This window comes from Thalassophryne amazonica, chromosome 4 (assembly GCF_902500255.1).
Source record: "Thalassophryne amazonica chromosome 4, fThaAma1.1, whole genome shotgun sequence".
Taxonomy (NCBI): Eukaryota; Metazoa; Chordata; class Actinopteri; order Batrachoidiformes; family Batrachoididae; genus Thalassophryne; species Thalassophryne amazonica.
In genome coordinates, this window is record NC_047106.1 from 131,841,713 (window position 1) to 131,864,364 (window position 22,652).

The 22,652-nt window shown below is 40.9% G+C and overlaps 1 protein-coding gene across 2 annotated transcripts in view; it reads right to left on the reverse strand.

Moving 5' to 3' along the window:
* Positions 1-22,652, reverse strand: part of LOC117508751 (synapse differentiation-inducing gene protein 1-like) — a 52,704-nt gene that overhangs the window by 5,481 nt on the left and 24,571 nt on the right. Inside the window, exon 3 of one of the 2 annotated variants that reach the window (XM_034168580.1) lies at positions 10,039-10,196. In XM_034168580.1, the coding sequence (XP_034024471.1) occupies positions 10,041-10,196 (156 nt within the window). In that variant the 3' untranslated portion in view covers positions 10,039-10,040. Of the gene's footprint in view, positions 1-9,947; positions 10,197-22,652 lie in introns of those variants that run through there. The other variant, XM_034168579.1, reaches the window with a different exon arrangement.

A 22,652-nucleotide genomic window follows, 5' to 3' on the forward strand; every position in this document is an offset into this window, starting at 1 on the left:
TCACAGCAACAAGGCAAGCAAGAAGGCCATGGGTTCGATTCCCACTTGCTCCTTTCTGTGTGGGGTTTGCATGTTCTTCTACTTCCTCTGTCTTCTAAAGACATGCAGGTTAGGTGAACCTGTGACTGTAAACTGGCCGTAGGTGTGCATGTGTTTGACTGTCTGTATGTGGCCCTGAGATAGACTGATATGCTGTCTAGGTTGTAACCTGCCTCTCACCCAGTGACTACTGGGATAGGCTCCAGCCCACCATGACCCTTGACTGGAGTAAGTGGGTTTAGAAAATAAATGAATGACTCGTGTGCTCTGACGCGACACAGGCTGTACTGATACATCCATTCAAGTGCTTTGTGTTTGTTCTTTACTATTTCACATCGGCTCTGAATACATTGAAGCACAGTGACGTCCATATTTTGACCACTTTAAGATGTGACTGCATATGTTTGGCAAAAAATGCACCATGAATTTCCCATGTTGTATGAACATGAATATTAATATGAAGATCAACATGTATCAATCAGTAATAATGTCTAGTTAAAAACAAGCGTATTGCCTCATTGGGGTCAAACCTACAAAAGACACCTGTGTGAACTAAACACCAGCTTTTGACCTCAGCAACAATAAGCACCTCCATCTCCGCCTGTTACTACAAGGCATGAAGCAAAAAGTTTCCCTCCTGCAATTTTATATAAAAAATGTGCCCACATTATTATCACCGCTCAGATTTCATTAGGGGAGATTTTATATTAATAAAGACATCAATATAAAAGGATACACACACACACACACACACACACATATATATATATATATATATATATATATATATACACAAAGGATTCAGGAACAACTGTAAAAAAGAAATAAACAAGAGCAATCAGAGATTTCTGATGTCCGCCAAGGGTTGGCGAGGACTCAAAATAACAGATATGTGATTCACATCGTGACCCGGACTTTACCTGGAAACAGATTCCACACAATGCAATAACTGCATATTGATCCAGTATGGTCCCACTGATCAAGATGTTGCAATCTGATATGTAATTCACAAACTGAAACAAAAATAGTGTCTTCCTGATCTTGGTTTTACATTGTGATGTCGTGTCCGTGAAGTAGTTTTGACATAATTCTTAAAAGTCTACAAGGTGAAATCCTGATCCAGAATCCAGATCTGAATCCAGCTCACCTCAAAAATTTTATGGAGTCTTCCAAATCCTAACACCAATGTGTGGTGAAAATGTTATGAAAATTCATTAAGTAGTTTAGACATAATCCTTCAAAGCCTATATAAAGTGAAATCTTGATCCAGAATCTGGATCTGGATCACCTCCAAAATTGAATGGGTTCTTCCAAAGCCTAATATCTATGTGTGGTACAAATTTCGTCAAAGTCCTTGCAGTAGTTTTGACGTAATCCTGCTAACAGTCAGACAGACAAATAAAACTAAATAAACTCTGATAATCCTTGGCGGATGTAATAAAATAAATAAATAAATAATTACTATTATTTAACAATAATAATTGTCTTCTTATTTTGTTAATTGGAAAGCTTTTTACTGGTTATTGTTGTGAATTTGTTAAAGCTTCTTAGAGCTTATTAAAATTATGTTCATAAATCATAAGTGACTGTGGTACCTAAATTAAGAAGCAGCATGCCACACTATGAGTGAATGATTGGGTCAATTTGATTTTTTTTTTTTTTTTTGTCATCTGACTGCTGCGACCACACACACGAGCACTTCGATCTCCATTGCACAAAAGTTTCTCTTCTTCACTCTCTTGTTCCATTATTCCAATGAGGAACACAAACAACAAATGGATGTAACTGAAGGTGTTTCTGAATAAAAACAACCATGAATCTGCACATACACAGTGGAATCAAACGTGGGATTTTTGAACAGATGATACTTACTGATGTGCGTACTAAGAATGTGTGACTGTTTCATAAATACAAGTAAGCACCTTCGGCTGCTCCCTTGTTTTCCCTCGGGGTCATCACAGCAGATCCAAGGAAGACCTGCATGTTGATTTGACACAAATTTTGCGCTGGATGGTACTCTCTCTCTCTCTCTCTCTGTCTCTCTGTCTCTCTCTCTCTCTGTCTCTCTCTCTCTCTCTCTCTCTCTCTCTCTCTCTCTCTCTCTCTCTCTCTATCTATCTATCTATCTATCTATCTATCTATCTATCTATCTATCTATCTATCTATCTATCTATCTATACACACACCACTCCTTTGATATCTTAGCTGTGTGCTTTGGGTCATTGTCCTGCTGAAAGATGAACCATCACCCCAGTCTGAGGTCAAGAGCGCTCTGGAGCAGGTTTTCATCTAGGATGTCTCTGTACATTGCTGCATTCATCTTTCTCTCAATCCTGATTAGTCTTCCAGTTCCTGCTGCTGAAAAACATCCCCACAGCATGATGCTGTCACCACCGTGCATGGTGCCTGATTTCCTTCAAACATGATGCCTGGCATTCACACCAAAGAATTCAATGTTTGTCTCATCAGACCAGAGAACTTCATATATATATATATATATATGTGTGTGTGTGTGTATAGAAATACGGGCCCAGGATTCAAAACGTACTTCACAGCATCTTAGATCACAATACTCGTATATTAAATTTCAGTTAGTTTGACGTATTGACTTTTTCCTCCCTCCTCCAATGTTTTACATGAGTAGAAGACATGAGAAAATTTCAGGTTAACACTGAGAGTCTAGTAAAACTGTTTGTTTCGTTTTTCAGTTCTGCAGCCTCTGGTCTACAAAAGCCGTCATATCATTAACCGCCACAAGAGGGCAGAGGTTCGCCAGATGTTGCGAGGTCTGAATTGGTCTTATGTGTCATTTTTATTATTTATTTATTTTTTTCAGGATTTTTTTTTTTTTTTATAAAACATCAACCCCAAAGTACCCCCTCCCCCCCCCACTGCCCCATCCTCAGTGAAACAAATTTACGAACAAAAATAAATACGCAATTTATGTTTCAGTGCAGATTGGTTGAGTAAATTGATGTTAGCTGTACTGAAATGAGGTTAATATAAGCACTGGTGCCTCAGTTTCCCTTCTTCTTGTGCTCTGACCAAAGCCTGAATGTCTCTTATTGTTAAAAACAAAACAAAACAAAAACAAAGCAAAGATGAAGTTCAAACAAGTGCATTTATTAGGATTCAGTTTTTTCCCTGTTTATTATTTACATGTAATAGAAATATGTGGTTTATGAAAGTACAGAACGTGTCATTTAAATTACAGCATGTCATTTGCGACCTTTGACCTTTATTGCCTTGCATGGTTGTTCACTTCACTGCATCAGAGTGTTTTCTATACACATGACACAGTGTGAACAGGACTCATCTCATGACAGTGTGATTCCTCAAAGTGATGCTTGTTTCATGAATAAATCATTTTCCGCTGAGAGGCGGCTCAGACCGAGCAGCACTGTGATGACTGGCTGCGTCCAGATACAGTGAGAGAGGAAACAGTGGGATATCAGCATGTAAAGTGTTCCAGTGAGTGAGCTTCAGTCCAGGGGCCTGTTCTCTGTGCATCACTTAAAGGATCCAGGAGCTACTGGTTGATCCAGGATTAACCGATCTTGGCCATGCTGATACGGGTTATTCAGTTCATCAAACTCACGTGAAGATTTGATTAAACAAGCTGGATTCAATGATGTGGGATGACTGTGTGAACCCGTGTCTTTGATAAGTGTATACCGAGCCTGGAAACCACGATCCACAGCTCTGTGACTGGAGGTGTGGTGAAGAAGAAGGCGCCACTGATTCTACGCACAGTGGAGGGCGCTAATGTTCACTCCAGTGGAGCAACAGCTTCTGTTTAAGGGTTATGAGGAGAGAGATGATTCAGAGTAAAGAAAAGCTGCAAAAAAGCTGAAATCAATTCATGCAAATTCATATTCAGTGATATCATAAGGTTTAAATCAGGACTATTTTGTCATTAATTAACACACAACCCTTCCATCATGTTTCGTCTTTATTGGCTTTAAACCTCCTCTTTCAGCTGTTCCCGTTAGGGGGCGCCACAGCAGAGCAATTGTTTCCATCTCACCCTGTCCTCTGTATCTTCCTCTGTCACACCAACCACCTGCATGTCCTCCCTCAGCACATCCATAAACCTCCTCTTTGGTCTCCCTCTTCTCCTGCCTGGTGGCTCCATCCTCAGCATCTTTCTCCTTATGTAACCTGGGTCCCTCCTCTGCACATGTCCAAACCATCTCAATCTCACCTCTCTGACTATGTCTCCAAACTGTCCCACCTGAGCTGTCCCTCTGATATATTCATTCCTTATCCTGTCCATTCTCATCACACCCAAAGAGAATCTCAACATCTTCAGCTCTGCCATATCCAGCTCTGCCTCCTGTCTTTTTGTTAGTGCCACAGTCTCTAAGCAAAACAACATAGCTGGTCTCACTACTGTGTTGTAAACTTTCCCCTTCGTTCTTGCTGATATTCTCTGGTCACAAATCACTCCTGCCATGTTTCTCTACCCACTCCACCCTGCCTGTACTCTCTTCTTCACCTCTCTACCACACCCTCCATTACTTTGGACAGCTGACCCCAAGTATTTAAACTCATCTACTTTCACCACCTCTACTCCTTGTAACTGCGCTATTCCACTGGGCTCCCTCTCATTCACACACATGTACTCAGTCTTTTTTCTACCGAATTTCATTCCCCTTCTATCCAGAGCATATCTCCACCTCTCCAGGCCAGTCTTAACCTGCTTTGAGCTTATATTTTACTCAAAATCACATCATTTTGTCCTTGGCTGACCCTCAGTCATTTCACAAAGTTTTATCCAAACTGGATCACACAGCCAAACACATGGACATTTGAGTGGGAGAATCTAAGTGACAGAAACAGAGAAGGAGAATCAAATTCCAACAGCAGAAAGCAATGAAAAGTGTGTCCTTTTAGTTATTCACTGTGGCAGTCTTTGTGTGTTCACTGCATTACTGATCACATCATTTCTACACTTATTATTTATTCCTTAATATTTAGAGCAAGTACCAGTGCACTAATGACCCTGGCACAGATTAGACTAAACTACAGAAATCCTAAAATTAAAACATCTATAATATCATATGTTAATAATACCAATAACATCACTGTGTCCAGACTGAAGCAACATCTCTCACAGTCATGAGTCTGGGAATGCCAAAGGATGTTGACAGCTGCGCAATACACCTCCAATGTGCAACGTTGCATATCCACGACAATGTTTGAGTTGTTTTTTATGATATTGCAATGTTTCATTCCTGACTGTGATCACCAATCTGAGAGCAATGTGTGCACTTTTTTTGTCCAGTTTCAGATGGATTGTCCTGTAAAGCAGCAGTGGATTAAACAAATAAGATGAATTATTGAGTTTTATATAACACCTAAATAGATCGTTGTCATTTGACTGGTGGTTTGTATGTCACATGATATGGATCATTCGTACCATTTACCACTGTATTCCATTTACCGTGCAATTTTGGTTCTATATGCTTTGTGCTATTGCACACCGTGACCACCACACACACACACTAGCAGTGATGTCACTTAGCTTAAAAACAAACATGGCGGGGTTTGTTTTATTGATGGTGTTCATTTTTCTACCACACACACACACACACACACACACACACACACACACACACACACACACACACACACACACACACACACACACACACACACACACACACGCACACCAACAAATTCAGTTGCTGTGATGTTTCACTGGACTGATGAAAGCAGACAGCAGTCTGTACACAAAGAAGTCAATGCACGGCATCAGGTACGGACTACATCATCAGGATTGTTAGGCGTTATATAAAACAAATAATGAATGTTTTTTCATTTGTGCAATGATGGAATGTTCCATTCAACTCAGCTGTGCCTCATAAACATTCATTATTTGTATACTATTTACTGTATTAGTTGTCAATTTGGTGATGGAATGTCAATTCTGTTTGTGATCGGAGTGCCAATATAAACCACCGCTGAGCACATACACCTCCCTACGCCAGGATTACAGTGGAGTTATGCTGGAATGCAGGCACTCTGACTAGAGCTGGGGAGTACTGAGTCACTGGGATCATTCATCTTGTGTCTGCATTTTTCTTTACAAACTCAAACATTTACTGTATAAACGGAAAATGCTTAAAGATTTAGTTTTCTTGTGAATCACTGAACTAATATTTAGTTATGTAACCACTGTTTCTATAAATTGCTTCACATCTGTGTTGCATGGAGTTGACCAACTTCTGGCACTTGTGACCAGATATTCCAGGACCATTGGACTATGTTCCACAGTTCCTCTGCATTTCTTGGTTTTGCCTCAGAAAAGCATTTTTGATGTCACCCCACAAGTTTTCTTTTGGATTAAGGTCCCGGGATTGGGCTGGCCACTCCATAACTTTAATCTTGTTGGTCTGGAACTAAAATGCTGATTATTTGCTGGTGTGTTTGGGGTCATTGTCTTGTTGAAACACCCATTTCAAAGGCATTTCCTCTTTTGCATGAGACAACATGACCTCTTCATGTACCATGACCCCTGGTATGTGATAAACATGCCCGAAACCACACACACACACACACACACACACACACACACACACACACACACACACACACACACACACACACACACACACACACACACACACACACACACACACACACACACACACTCATCTTTAACTACTTATGGGGTCATGGGGGCTGGAGCCTATCCCAGCAGTCATAGGGTGTATGGCAGGGTACAACCTGGAAAGGATGCCATTCTGTCACAGGACCACATGTAGACAAACAAACACATTCACACCTGTATACACACCTACGGAAAAGTTAAAGTTTCCAATTCATCTAATCTGCATGTCTTGGGATGCGAGAGGAAGCTGGAGCACCTGGAGAGAACCCACACAAACATGGGGAGAACATATATACTCCACATAAAAAGGCCACAGGTGGGAATCAATCCCATGACCTTCTCACTGTAAGGCAACAGTGTGAACCACTAAGCTACTGTGCTGCCCAGGTCCAACACCATAGTGTGAGAAACATCCACATATCATGATCCTTGCTCCACCATGTTTCACTGTCTGCACAGGGTACTGTGACTTGAATTCAGTTTTTTTTTTTTTTTGGGGGGGGGGGGGGGGGGGGGGGGGGGGGGGGGGGGGGAGTCATTAAACAAACTGTCTGCGGCCCCTTTTTTAAACAGTGGGACTTTGCGGGGGTTTCTTGTCCATAGTTTGGCTTCATATAGGCGTCATCTAATTGTTACAGCACCGCCAGGTACCTTTAGACCTTCTTTGATCACCCTGGAGTTGATCATTGGCTGAATCTTTGCCATTCTGGATATTCTTTGATCCATTTGAATGGTGGTTTTCTGTTTTCTTCCACATCTTTCTGGTTTTGATGCAGGTTGTTGCACCTGTACTTATCAGTAAGATGCTCATTAACATTTGTAACAGCTATCGGTAGTTTGAGGATGTTAGGTCGGTAATCCACAATTACAGAGGAAATAAGAGTGTCAGAATTTTTAAGTCCCACACCAAAGCAAAACTGTTATCACAACCACTGCTCAGCCCCCCAAAATATGATGCAACAAACACCCAAACTGAGGTTAGTCTGTTAGCTGAGCGTGTCAGTGTTCAAGCATCATTCTAATCCAATTACATTTTTTTCCACGAATCTGATTGGTTAATCGTGTGAGATTTCAGACCGTAAAATATCGCATGGACGGTGGCAAAATATTAAATCCGTTTCACATTTGATGTGTTACTCCGCCCCCTGACTGCGCTGCTGTGCAGGTGTCAACAATGACGCTGTCACCTGAGACCGACAGAAACTAGTGCAGCGATGGCAATCCAGAAATGCATGGATTTAATGGATTTAACTGGACTGATTGACGGACTTACTGTGAATTTAACTCAGTGCAGCTGACGAGATGGACAAATCTGTGGGTCTGCTCACAGAAGTTCCAGTTTGGCATGAAGACGCTGTTGCGACGTTAAGCTTTGATGAGCCGACCATACCCTTTCACAACAATTCGCCGACCGAATTACTTTGAGAAAAATAAACAAACGATGGAACTGGATTAGAATGGGAATATCCCTGTTGTGTCTGATGATTTGCGGACGTTCATGCTGGATTTTATGGTCGTAAATATCCGTTTTATCCTGCACAGGTCATATAAAAGTCTCATCCATGCTCCACCTCTTTATCACACAGACGCACACATGTGCACACACACACACACACACACACACACACACACACACACACACACACACACACACACACACACACACACACACACACACACACACACACACACACACACACACACGGTGCTTTATTCATAAGATTCCCAGATCAAAACTGGTGTCTCCCACAGGAGTGAATACAGGCAGTCATTGGGCAGATTTCCTGAAAAGAGGCTGATCAACTCTGTCATTTATTGTTTACTTTGAATAAACCTGCGTTCGAGTTTGTTTGTCCTTGACAATATACTGTTGTGACAAACCAATCCAACAACTATTTTGAAGAACCGAGAAATCCAGGATCAAACCACATCACTCTGACGTGTCTGAAGGAGAGGTGCTTCCTTCCTGCTGCTGTTAGACAGTGCGATCTGCACCTCTCCCAGTAAGTGTATATATTTACTTATGTGTATCCCAGGTTAACAAACTGTGCAATTCTTTGTAAAATCTGTTTTACTGTATGCAGTGTTCTTACCCTGCTCATTGCATATACTGTATTTGTGTCTCACAATGTACATAATATTTCTCCATGTTTCATTATATTGGCATGTCATGCCTAGGTATTTGTGTTTGTCTTTTATTTGCACATTGTACTCTGCCCAACTACTGCACAATTCTATCACCACTGTTTCTATCTCATTGCAAATTTTCCCATGTGGGACAAATAAAGGAATATCTTATCATATCATCAACGGTTTAATCCAGCTAACATATGGAGAACAGAACAGAATTAGAAATGAAAATTAATAATTAGTAATCCAATTGTGGACTACTTAAAAAAACCCCAAAAAAAAAACACACACACACACACACACAAATACATTTGCATTGCAAGAGAAAATATTAATAACTTGTTCTTTTTAAAATATTCATATTCACTGTTTTTTTTTTTTTTAAATTACATCTATTTTCACAGTAATTCAGGACCAAATGATAGACAAGCAAGTTTGCAAACAACAAACTCACCATACAGTGTGGTGTTGTGACTAAAAGAAGATTTTTACTGACTCATGCACCTCATAGCTGAACTCTTGATGTCTTGTCGACACACTGAATGCTGTTTATAATTTGTGTCATACTGCGAGAAGCCAGTTCCTAAAAGATTTCAGTCCTCGATATGGAGGCGCAATAGCACAATCTATATTTGGGGAGCGTGGCTTGGCAACCTTGTTGCTTCTATTCATGGAATAGCACATCAGATCATCACCCTCAGAGCTTTTTCAGCACTTTTCGCGTCTCTTCCGTCATTTCCTCACAGCAGTTCATCGATTTCTTTACAGTCACAACCTTGCATTTCATTTTAAAACTTCCCAGTCCTTAGTTTCGGTATGTTTCATCATAGCACAAAACGTTTGCAGTGTTCTAATAATATAAGATGCCACGTGATAGAAACAAAGCACACTGTGTGAAGATGGATGTATCAAAGAGACAGTGGTGGTTTAGTCCACTGAGGTTTAGCTCCTGACATGTCCACGCTGTGACCTTCACGTCCACCCACAGCGTCGCTGTGAACACGGGTGACTGTGCGGATCAGTCACTGCTTTGTTTTTTCTTACGTGCTCTGTACAGTGAGAACTATGGCACAGAATTAAAGGATGGCAGTTTGAACAGATGACAAAAGCAATCACACTGAATCTTCTATGCTGATTTTTTTTTTTTTTTTTTTTTTTTTTCGATTTTCTTGCAAGGATCAGTTGGGATTGAGTCTGGTCTTCTGTGTTGGTGGAGGTGAAAAGCACGATGGGTGTGTGTGTGTGTGTGTGGCTGTTATGGTGGTTTTCCTGACAGGTAGGAAATGACCGCAGCGATGGCGCAGATGTAAGTTATAACTCCAAACACAATGGAAAGCACTGAGAGCCACAGGGCCTGGCGAGAGGCGGCGTTGGCACCCTGATAGTCCCCCTGAGCCGAAGCCTTGTTGGTCTGTGAATCACAGAAAAGCAGCAGATAAGAGGGAAGGAGGGAAGGAGAGGAGAATATTCAGCATCATTTGTTACCGTCCTCTGTGACCTCACTTTCCTCTTTCAGTCATTCCAGTCACACGCTATATTCATATTATGTTCAATCTATGAGTCACACGTGGCATTTCAGCCTCATTCATCACTTTCTCCTCCTCCTCTTCCTGCCCTCTCTCTGTCTCTCTCTCTCTCTCTCTCTCTCTCTCTCTCTCTCTCTCTCTCTCTCTCTCTCTCTCTCTCTCTCTCTCTCTCTGTGTAGTACGTCTTTCACTCTGACTCCTACTTTAGGAGGCGTTCAAAACTATTGGAAATCTATCACCTTGCGGCTGCTTGTTACAACTCTAATTAAACTTCAGCGAAGGCGACTGATCCGTCCAAAAGGCCACTGCAGCTTTCTGCCAGTCAGCTTTGCAAAACCCTTGATGGGATTTTTTTTTTTTGTCTCCTGCACTGCTGGGGACAAAAAGGATGCCTGTATAAACTGCAGACCTCTGGTTATGACAATTACATGTGTTTCCATACAGCTCATGGCAGTCATGACTAATGGTGTAGCTGGAGCTGTTTTGGATCTGCATCATATTTTCACTCCTGGTGCATTATTAACCCAAGTAAATCAGCAGAAACCAAAAATGTCATGAAAAAATACATTTGAATGTAAACATTTGACATTAGCATCACATGTAAGTTTTGATTGCGCCTAAATTAGGAAGTCAGTTCTGCGTTGCTGTGTCCATCACACCACAGAACCATTTTGGGTCCTGGATGGCAACCACCCAGACAAACAAGAGATCTATTCCAACCTCTCGAAAATAACCATTCCAGCTGTGACACTGTTAAAACAAGAGCAATCTGAGATTTCTGACATCCGCCAATCCGGACCCAGATCATCTTCAAAAGTTATTGGAATTTTCCAACCTCTCTTATCTATCTGTTGTGCAGATTTGGTGAGAATCCGTGAAGTAGTTTGGAAGATATCCTTCAAAGCATATATAAAGGGAAATCTTGGTCCAGAGTCTGGATCCAAAATTCAGTGGAGTCTTCCGTGCCCTAAAATAATATCTATCTGTGGTGAAAATTTGGTGAGAATCTGTGAAGTAGTTTTGATGTAAGTAGTTTTGAAGTAATCCTTCAAAGCGTATATGAAGTGAAATCTTGATCCAGAATCCAGATCTGGATCTGGATCCCCTCCAAAATATAACGGAGTCTTCCATGGCCTAATATCTATCTGTGGTGAAAATTCTGTCAAAATCTGTGCAGTGATTTTGATGTAATCCTGCTAACAGCCAGACAGACAAATAAAAGCGCAGATGATTTTATTGTGTCCTCGGCAGACGTAACAAAGAAGATTTATCTGACGAAAAACAGCCATTTATTTTTTTCTATTAAATTATACTTTATTGTTTTTTCAAAAATGTTCTTCTTGCTTGCCTCTACTGGTGGTTGGCTCTCACTGCGGTATTGTATCACTTCCTGTTCCGGAGCACAGCGGTGTTTTTCTGTATCTGTTAGCTGTTTAATCTGCGCAGTTAGATTGATCTAGTTATCTAGATCACGATTTGTTTCCCAGTGTAATCTTTACGTGCCTTAACTAAAGCACTCCTTCTGCTGAATCACCTCTAAATTATTTACACATTATTCACTTTGCGTGTTTTTAGGAATCCGCTAGCTTAGCGTAGCTACTAGCTCTTAGCCGATTTAGCATGGCGGCTTCTCCTGTCTCTCCCGTACTTTTCTGCTCTGGGTGTGAAATGTTTAGTTATTCCTCGGCCTCCTTTAGCAGTAACGGTACTTGTAATAAGTATAGCTTATTCGTAGCTTTGGAGGCCAGGCTGGGCGAATTGGAGACTCGGCTCCGCACCGTGGAAAATTCTACAGCTAGCCAGGCCCCTGTAGTCGGTGCGGACCAAGGTAGCTTAGCCGCCGTTAGTTACCCCCTGGCAGATCCCGAGCAGCCGGGAAAGCAGGCCGACTGGGTGACTGTGAGGAGGAAGCGTAGCTCTAAACAGAAGCCCCGTGTACACCGCCAATCCATTCACATCTCTAACCGTTTTTCCCCACTCGACGACACACCCGCCGAGGATCAAACTCTGGTTATTGGCGACTCTGTTTTGCGAAATGTGAAGTTAGCGACACCAGCAACCATAGTCAATTGTCTTCTGGGGGCCAGAGCAGGCGACATTGAAGGAAATTTGAAACTGCTGGCTAAGGCTAAGCGTAAATTTGGTAAGATTGTAATTCACGTCGGCAGTAATGACACCCGGTTACGCCAATCGGAGGTCACTAAAATTAATATTAAATCGGTGTGTAACTTTGCAAAAACAATGTCGGACTCTGTAGTTTTCTCTGGGCCCCTCCCCAATCGGACCGGGAGTGACATGTTTAGCCGCATGTTCTCCTTGAATTGCTGGCTGTCTGAGTGGTGTCCAAAAAATGAGGTGGGGCTTCATAGATAATTGGCAAAGCTTCTGGGGAAAACCTGGTCTTGTTAGGAGAGACGGCATCCATCCCACTTTGGATGGAGCAGCTCTCATTTCTAGAAATCTGGCCAATTTTCTTAAATCCTCCAAAACCATGACTATCCAGGGTTGGGACCAGGAAGCAGAGTTGTAGTCTTACACACCTCTCTGCAGCTTCTCTCCCCCTGCCATCCCCTCATTACCCCATCCCCGTAGAGACGGTGCCTGCTCCCAGACCACCAATAACCAGCAAAAATCTATTTAAGCATAAAAATAAAAAAATAATATAACACCTTCAACTGCACCACAGACTAAAACAGTTAAATGTGGTCTATTAAACATTAGGTCTCTCTCTTCTAAGTCCCTGTTGGTAAATGATATAATAATTGATCAACATATTGATTTATTCTGCCTTACAGAAACCTGGTTACAGCAGGATGAATATGTTAGTTTAAATGAGTCAACACCCCCGAGTCACACTAACTGTCAGAATGCTCGTAGCACGGGCCGGGGCGGAGGATTAGCAGCAATCTTCCATTCCAGCTTATTAATTAATCAAAAACCCAGACAGAGCTTTAATTCATTTGAAAGCTTGACTCTTAGTCTTGTCCATCCAAATTGGAAGTCCCAAAAACCAGTTTTATTTGTTATTATCTATCGTCCACCTGTCGTTACTGTGAGTTTTCTCTGTGAATTTTCAGACCTTTTGTCTGACTTAGTGCTTAGCTCAGATAAGATAATTATAGTGGGCGATTTTAACATCCACACAGATGCTGAGAATGACAGCCTCAACACTGCATTTAATCTATTATTAGACTCTATTGGCTTTGCTCAAAATGTAAATGAGTCCACCCACCACTTTAATCATATCTTAGATCTTGTTCTGACTTATGGTATGGAAATAGAAGACTTAACAGTATTCCCTGAAAACTCCCTTCTGTCTGATCATTTCTTAATAACATTTACATTTACTCTGATGGACTACCCAGCAGTGGGGAATAAGTTTCATTATTGTTTGTCCCCGTCAGTACTCTAGCTGCAGCATTTTGAATTAACTGAAGGCTTTTCAGGGAACGTTTAGGACAACCTGATAATAATGAATTACAATAGTCCAGCCTAGAGGAAATAAATGCATGAATTAGTTTTTCAGCATCACTCTGAGACAAGACCTTTCTAATTTTAGAGATATTGCGCAAATGTAAAAAAGCAGTCCTACATATTTGCTTAATATGCACATTGAAGGACATATCCTGATCAAAATTGACTCCAAGATTTCTCACAGTATTACTAGAGGTCAGGGTAATGCCATCCAGAGTAAGGATCTGGTTAGACACCATGTTTCTAAGATTTGTGGGGCCAAGTACAATCACTTCAGTTTTATCTGAATTTAAAAGCAGGAAATTAGAGGTCATCCATGTCTTTATGTCTGTAAGACATTCCTGCAGTTTAACTAATTGATGTGTGTCCTCTGGCTTCATGGATAGATAAAGCTGGGTATCATCTGCATAACAATGAAAATTTAAGCAATGCTTTCTAATAATAGTAAATAATAATTTACATTTACTCTGATGGACTACCCAGCAGTGGGGAATAAGTTAAATTACACTAGAAGTCTTTCAGAAAGCGCTGTAACTAGGTTTAAGGATATGATTCCTTCTTTATGTTCTCTAATGCCATATACCAACACAGTGCAGAGTAGCTACCTAAACTCTGTAAGTGAGATAGAGTATCTCGTCAATAGTTTTACATCCTCATTGAAGACAACTTTGGATGCTGTAGCTCCTCTAAAAAAGAGAGCTTTAAATCAGAAGTGCCTGACTCCGTGGTATAACTCACAAACTCGTAGCTTAAAGCAGATAACCCGTAAGTTGGAGAAGAAATGGCATCTCACTAATTTAGAAGATCTTCACTTAGCCTGGAAAAAGAGTCTGTTGCTCTATAAAAAAGCCCTCCGTAAAGCTAGGACATCTTTCTACTCATCACTAATTGAAGAAAATAAGAACAACCCCAGGTTTCTTTTCAGCACTGTAGCCAGGCTGACAAAGAGTCAGAGCTCTATTGAGCTGAGTATTCCATTAACTTTAACTAGTAATGACTTCATGACTTTCTTTGCTAACAAAATTTTAACTATTAGAGAAAAAATTACTCATAACCATCCCAAAGACGTATCGTTATCTTTGGCTGCTTTCAGTGATGCCGGTATTTGGTTAGACTCTTTCTCTCCGATTGTTCTGTCTGAGTTATTTTCATTAGTTACTTCATCCAAACCATCAACATGTTTATTAGACCCCATTCCTACCAGGCTGCTCAAGGAAGCCCTACCATTATTTAATGCTTCGATCTTAAATATGATCAATCTATCTTTATTAGTTGGCTGTGTACCACAGGCTTTTAAGGTGGCAGTAATTAAACCATTACTTAAAAAGCCATCACTTGACCCAGCTATCTTAGCTAATTATAGGCCAATCTCCAACCTTCCTTTTCTCTCAAAAATTCTTGAAAGGGTAGTTGTAAAACAGCTAACTGATCATCTGCAGAGGAATGGTCTATTTGAAGAGTTTCAGTCAGGTTTTAGAATTCATCATAGTACAGAAACAGCATTAGTGAAGGTTACAAATGATCTTCTTATGGCCTCGGACAGTGGACTCATCTCTGTGCTTGTTCTGTTAGACCTCAGTGCTGCTTTTGATAGTGTTGACCATAAAATTTTATTACAGAGATTAGAGCATGCCATAGGTATTAAAGGCACTGCGCTGCGGTGGTTTGAATCATATTTGTCTAATAGATTACAATTTGTTCATGTAAATGGGGAATCTTCTTCACAGACTAAAGTTAATTATGGAGTTCCACAAGGTTCTGTGCTAGGACCAATTTTATTCACTTTATACATGCTTCCCTTAGGCAGTATTATTAGACGGTATTGCTTAAATTTTCATTGTTATGCAGATGATACCCAGCTTTATCTATCCATGAAGCCAGAGGACACACACCAATTAGCTAAACTGCAGGATTGTCTTACAGACATAAAGACATGGATGACCTCTAATTTCCTGCTTTTAAACTCAGATAAAACTGAAGTTATTGTACTTGGCCCCACAAATCTTAGAAACATGGTGTCTAACCAGATCCTTACTCTGGATGGCATTACCCTGACCTCTAGTAATACTGTGAGAAATCTTGGAGTCATTTTTGATCAGGATATGTCATTCAAAGCGCATATTAAACAAATATGTAGGACTGCTTTTTTGCATTTACGCAATATCTCTAAAATCAGAAAGGTCTTGTCTCAGAGTGATGCTGAAAAACTAATTCATGCATTTATTTCCTCTAGGCTGGACTATTGTAATTCATTATTATCAGGTTGTCCTAAAAGTTCCCTAAAAAGCCTTCAGTTAATTCAAAATGCTGCAGCTAGAGTACTGACGGGGACTAGAAGGAGAGAGCATATCTCACCCATATTGGCCTCTCTTCATTGGCTTCCTGTTAATTCTAGAATAGAATTTAAAATTCTTCTTCTTACTTATAAGGTTTTGAATAATCAGGTCCCATCTTATCTTAGGGACCTCGTAGTACCATATCACCCCAATAGAGCGCTTCGCTCTCAGACTGCAGGCTTACTTGTAGTTCCTAGGGTTTGTAAGAGTAGAATGCGAGGCAGAGCCTTCAGCTTTCAGGCTCCTCTCCTGTGGAACCAGCTCCCAATTCAGATCAGGGAGACAGACACCCTCTCTGCTTTTAAGATTAGGCTTAAAACTTTCCTTTTTGCTAAAGCTTATAGTTAGGGCTGGATCAGGTGACCCTGAACCATCCCTTAGTTATGCTGCTATAGACGTAGACTGCTGGGGGGTTCCCATGATGCACTGTTTCTTTCTCTTTTGCTCTGTATGCACCACTCTGCATTTAATCATTAGTGATCGATCTCTGCTCCCCTCCACAGCATGTCTTTTTCCTGGTTCTCTCCCTCAGCCCCAACCAGTCCCAGCAGAAGACTGCCCCTCCCTGAGCCTGGTTCTGCTGGAGGTTTCTTCCTGTTAAAAGGGAGTTTTTCCTTCCCACTGTAGCCAAGTGCTTGCTCACAGGGGGTCGTTTTGACCGTTGGGGTTTTATATAATTATTGTATGGCCTTGCCTTACAATATAAAGCGCCTTGGGGCAACTGTTTGTTGTGATTTGGCGCTATATAAAAAAATTGATTGATTGATTGAAAAATGTGTAACCTGAAAAGTGATAGGGGGATTATTTTATTATTTACTGCAGGTTTTTAATTTCACAAGAAGCCAATAGACATGTCAACCACTTAAAAAGAACATTGTACATGTACATGTGTAAACGGGTTACATCATTGTTTAATCTACCTTTTATAATTGCATTTACTTACAGTTTCATGTTAAATGTATGTATCTATTTGTGCAAACTTGATCAGATTTTAGACTGCTAACCCAAAGTTGTTTTCTGTGTCCTTGTAACTCCTCATTTCACCCAGCTGCAAATGGATACTGGTCCCAGCGGCTCCAGAAACCAGGGATAAAGTCATGACTGGCTCCGGAAGGATTTGGGGGAACTGATGACCCAAAAGCCTCATTTGAAACTTCTGTGTCACATGGTTTTTGGGAGACAGATACTGATTGTTTGAGCTATACCTTCTCACTCCCAGCTCGTCACATTTATGTTTCGTCAGTGTCATAATGTGATGCGTTAGGTAGTCCCATTGCATTGTTTAGTGACAGGTGGGTGGACACGTTTTTTTTGACAGTTGCGTCATTTCCCTGTGACAGCACGTGGAGATGTCTGCTTCACACCCATGTGATCATCAGGGAACATTCAGTTGTGTTTTGGCTGAGGTTCGGGATAGGGTCACACAGTGATGTAACCTGACTCATCACATATTGTAAGGTCATAGCTAATGTAATGTAAGGCCGTAAGGTCGTAGCTAATGTTCCCTTATAGAACAAGTAGTGCTCACCTGTATCCCCTTAAATAACTATTCATTTGACACAAAATCATTCCAGCAGTACCCAAGGATATTCGGGTAAGATGGAACAACAAAGACGTCCCCTTTGGTCACTAATTAGAGCAGTGGTTCCCAACCCTGGCCCTGAGGGACCACCTAACCCGCCCTTCATTTTTCCCTGCTCTGCCAAAAAGCTGATTAGCTCATTTAGGTCAGCACAGCCAATCAAAAGCTAGCAGAGCAGCACCAGGGTTGAGAACCACTGCTTTACAGTATAACCACACAATGGTGTCATGGTCACAGTTTGTTTCCCCTCATTTCCTCTTTTATCTGGGCACTGCCTCCCCTCCTCTCTTTTTGTTTGTCTTACTGCATTGTGGAGCTCACCTGTAGTTGCTGTAATAATTGTCCTGATGCACTTAAACCCGTCCCTCATTTTCCCCTGTGCCAGGATATCGTATGATTCATCGCGACTACCAACATGTGTAACTCTTCGTTGCTGACTTCAGTGTTTGTTTAATCTTGTCTTTCCAGCCTCCTTTGGATTTATGTTTTCTGGACTGATTGCCTGAACGGTGAGTTGACATACTGCCTGTTACTGGAACCTGCCTTAGCCTCACCCTCTGATTAGGGCCCCTTCACACATAACATGACTGAAACCGACTCGCTCATGAAGGCGAAATTGCATGCCATTTGTGAAAATTCCAATGCCTCATACATGTGTCGCTGCAATTATTTGCCAACACTAGCGGCGGAAAGACAGAGTGTGCCCTGTGAGAGCCCATTCGATCCCTCTCACAGCAGGTGTCGGCCAAATTCCAGGTGACACACAGGAACATCCAACACCACTCGCTTGACACTTGAAAATGTGTGGCCATTGGCGCTGTCAGCACAAAAATAGTCAGCAGACAATCACTTTCCAGCTGGATGTCAAATTTTTCTAAGTGCCCCCACGAGTGTGACGTTGCAAAAAGCAAGACACATGTGGCGTGCATGTGTATCGCATGTGTGCATGTGCATACCGCCCCCCCCCCCACATGTGGCATGCGTGTGTTTCGTGCTCCCCCCTCCCTGCTTCTCCCCAAAACATGACGTGAAGGGGGAGAGCACACTTGCATGCTGATATGTATTTACAGACAAGATCATATGGGAGCCAGACAGCCATGTCTGAGCACATACAGCAGTGCTGCAGCAACCGCACACAGCACACCTCGACAGACTGCTGCATGTGAAATGCACCATCAGATCATGCTGCAGGCATGTTCGGCCCGACACATGTATCTGGCAGAGCACACGCACCGCAGGACTACAATATGACAAGCCAACAGTGCCACAAATACGCCACTTTCAGTCACCTATTTTTTTCTCTTTATTTAAAAAAATACATTTATCTCCTTATTGATTTTAGGCATTTTGCATTCCTTTTATAAGACAGTGATTGTAGTGCAGTGGTAAAGTTCCCATCTGGTAATCTGAGCTTTTGTAATTTGCAGGTTTGAATCCCACGAGTGGCATTAATTTTGTTATTTAACTGCAGGGTTCTTCTGTATTGCATCCCCTTTTATTTATTATTGATATCAACCCAGTGATTTTCACTAACTATACAGCTGTTTTTTATTTTATTTTTCTCCACATCAGCAGTGCGATGTGGTGCAACACGTTCCAACTGCTCGCACTGCACAAAACCATTGCCAATATGTCGTGCATGCATGTGCGATCGTGCGTCCGTCACGACAGCAGGTGGATGGTTCGAGGTTCCCCATTTCATGTTTGGTTTGTGGATTTTCTTCAGGTTTCTGTGTCTTTCATGTTATGTGTGAAGGGACCCTTATTGTACACTAACTGACCCTCTGAGCTCTGATGTTTGGCTCATACCTTGGAATTATAGTGGGCGATTTTAACATCCACACAGATGCTGAGAATGACAGCCTCAACACTGCATTTAATCTATTATTAGACTCAATTGGCTTTGCTCAAAATGTAAATGAGTCCACCCACCACTTTAATCATATCTTAAACCTGGTTACAGCAGGATGAATATGTTAGTTTAAATGAGTCAACACCCCCGAGTCACACTAACTGCCAGAATGCTCGTAGCACGGGCCGAGGCGGAGGATTAGCAGCAATCTTCCATTCCATCTTATTAATTAATCAAAAACCCAGACAGAGCTTTAATTCATTTGAAAGCTTGACTCTTAGTCTTGTCCATCCAAATTGGAAGTCCCAAAAACCAGTTTTATTTGTTGTTATCTATCGTCCTCCTGGTCGTTACTGTGAGTTACTCTGTGAATTTTCAGACCTTTTGTCTGACTTAGTGCTTAGCTCAGATAAGATAATTATAGTGGGTGATTTTAACATCCACACAGATGCTGAGAATGACAGCCTCAACACTGCATTTAATCTATTAAATCAATAGGTATTATCGCCAGCCAGTCAGCCTCGAGTCAACCCTTTTTTTTTATTTGTTTTTAATTAAGCAGATTCTGAACAACTTGACAACAAATACATCAGCAGCCATTTCATTTATTTACCAAAATTTAAAGCTTGGAATAATTTGTGGTGAACAAATGGCCAAAATAATCAATAAATGAAATAATTGCAGCATATATGGTCGTTACTGTGAGTTTCTCTGTGAATTTTCAGAACTTTTGTCTGACTTAGCTCAGATAAGATAATTATAGTGGGCGATTTTAACATCCACACAGATGCTGAGAATGACAGCCTCAACACTGCATTTAATCTATTATTAGACTCAATTGGCTTTGCTCAAAATGTAAATGAGTCCACCCACCACTTTAATCATATCTTAGATCTTGTTCTGACTTATGGTATGGAAATTGAAGACTTAACAGTATTCCCTGAAAACTCCCTTCTGTCTGATCATTTCTTAATAACATTTACATTTACTCTGATGGACTACCCAGCAGTGGGGAATAAGTTTCATTACACTAGAAGTCTTTCAGAAAGCGTTGTAACTAGGTTTAAGGATATGATTCCTTCTTTATGTTCTCTAATGCCATATACCAACACAGTGCAGAGTAGCTACCTAAACTCTGTAAGTGAGATAGAGTATCTCGTCAATAGTTTTACATCCCCATTGAAGACAACTTTGGATGCTGTAGCTCCTCTGAAAAAGACAGCTTTAAATCAGAAGTGCCTGACTCCGTGGTAGAACTCACAAACTCGCAGCTTAAAGCAGATAACCCGTAAGTTGGAGGGGAAATGGCGTCTCACTAATTTAGAAGATCTTCACTTAGCCTGGAAAAAGAGTCTGTTGCTCTATAAAAAAGCCCTCCGTAAAGCTAGGACATCTTACTACTCATCACTAATTGAAGAAAATAAGAACAACCCCAGGTTTCTTTTCAGCACTGTAGCCAGGCTGACAAAGAGTCAGAGCTCTATTGAGCCAAGTATTCCTTTAACTTTAACTAGTAATGACTTCATGACTTTTTTTGCTAATAAAATTTTAACTATTAGAGAAAAAATTACTCATAACCATCCCAAAGACGTATCGTTATCTTTGGCTGCTCTCAGTGATGCCGGTATTTGGTTAGACTCTTTCTCTCAGATTGTTCTGTCTGAGTTATTTTCATTAGTTACTTCATCCAAACCATCAACATGTCTATTAGACCCCATTCCTACCAGGCTGCTCAAGGAAGCCCTACCATTATTTAATGCTTCGATCTTAAATATGATCAATCTATCTTTATTAGTTGGCTATGTACCACAGGCTTTTAAGGTGGCAGTAATTAAACCATTACTTAAAAAGCCATCACTTGACCCAGCTATCTTAGCTAATTATAGGCCAATCTCCAACCTTCCTTTTCTCTCAAAAATTCTTGAAAGGGTAGTTGTAAAACAGCTAACTGATCATCTGCACAGGAATGGTCTATTTGAAGAGTTTCAGTCAGGTTTTAGAATTCATAATAGTACAGAAACAGCATTAGTGAAGGTTACAAATGATCTTATGGCCTCAGACAGTGGACTCATCTCTGTGCTTGTTCTGTTAGACCTCAGTGCTGCTTTTGATACTGTTGACCATAAAATTTTATTACAGAGATTAGAGCATGCCATAGGTATTAAAGGCACTGCGCTGCGGTGGTTTGAATCATATTTATCTAATAGATTACAATTTGTTCATGTAAATGGGGAATCTTCTTCACAGACTAAGGTTAATTATGGAGTTCCACAAGGTTCTGTGCTAGGACCAATTTTATTCACTTTATACATGCTTCCCTTAGGCAGTATTATTAGACGGCATTGCTTAAATTTTCATTGTTACGCAGATGATACCCAGCTTTATCTATCCATGAAGCCAGAGGACACACACCAATTAGCTAAACTGCAGGATTGTCTTACAGACATAAAGACATGGATGACCTCTAATTTCCTGCTTTTAAACTCAGATAAAACTGAAGTTATTGTACTTGGCCCCACAAATCTTAGAAACATGGTGTCTAACCAGATCCTTACTCTGGATGGCATTACCCTGACCTCTAGTAATACTGTGAGAAATCTTGGAGTCATTTTGATCAGGATATGTCATTCAAAGCCCATATTAAACAAATATGTAGGACTGCTTTTTTGCATTTACGCAATATCTCTAAAATTAGAAAGGTCTTGTCTCAGAGTGATGCTGAAAAACTAATTCATGTATTTATTTCCTCTAGGCTGGACTATTGTAATTCATTATTATCAGGTTGTCCTAAACTTTCCCTGAAAAGCCTTCAGTTAATTCAAAATGCTGCAGCTAGAGTACTAACGGGGACTAGAAGGAGAGAGCATATCTCACCAATATTGGCCTCTCTTCATTGGCTTCCTGTTAATTCTAGAATAGAATTTAAAATTCTTCTTCTTACTTATAAGGTTTTGAATAATCAGGTCCCATCTTATCTTAGGGACCTCATAGTACCATATCACCCCAATAGAGCGCTTCGCTCTCAGACTGCAGGCTTACTTGTAGTTCCTAGGGTTTGTAAGAGTAGAATGGGAGGCAGAGCCTTCAGCTTTCAGGC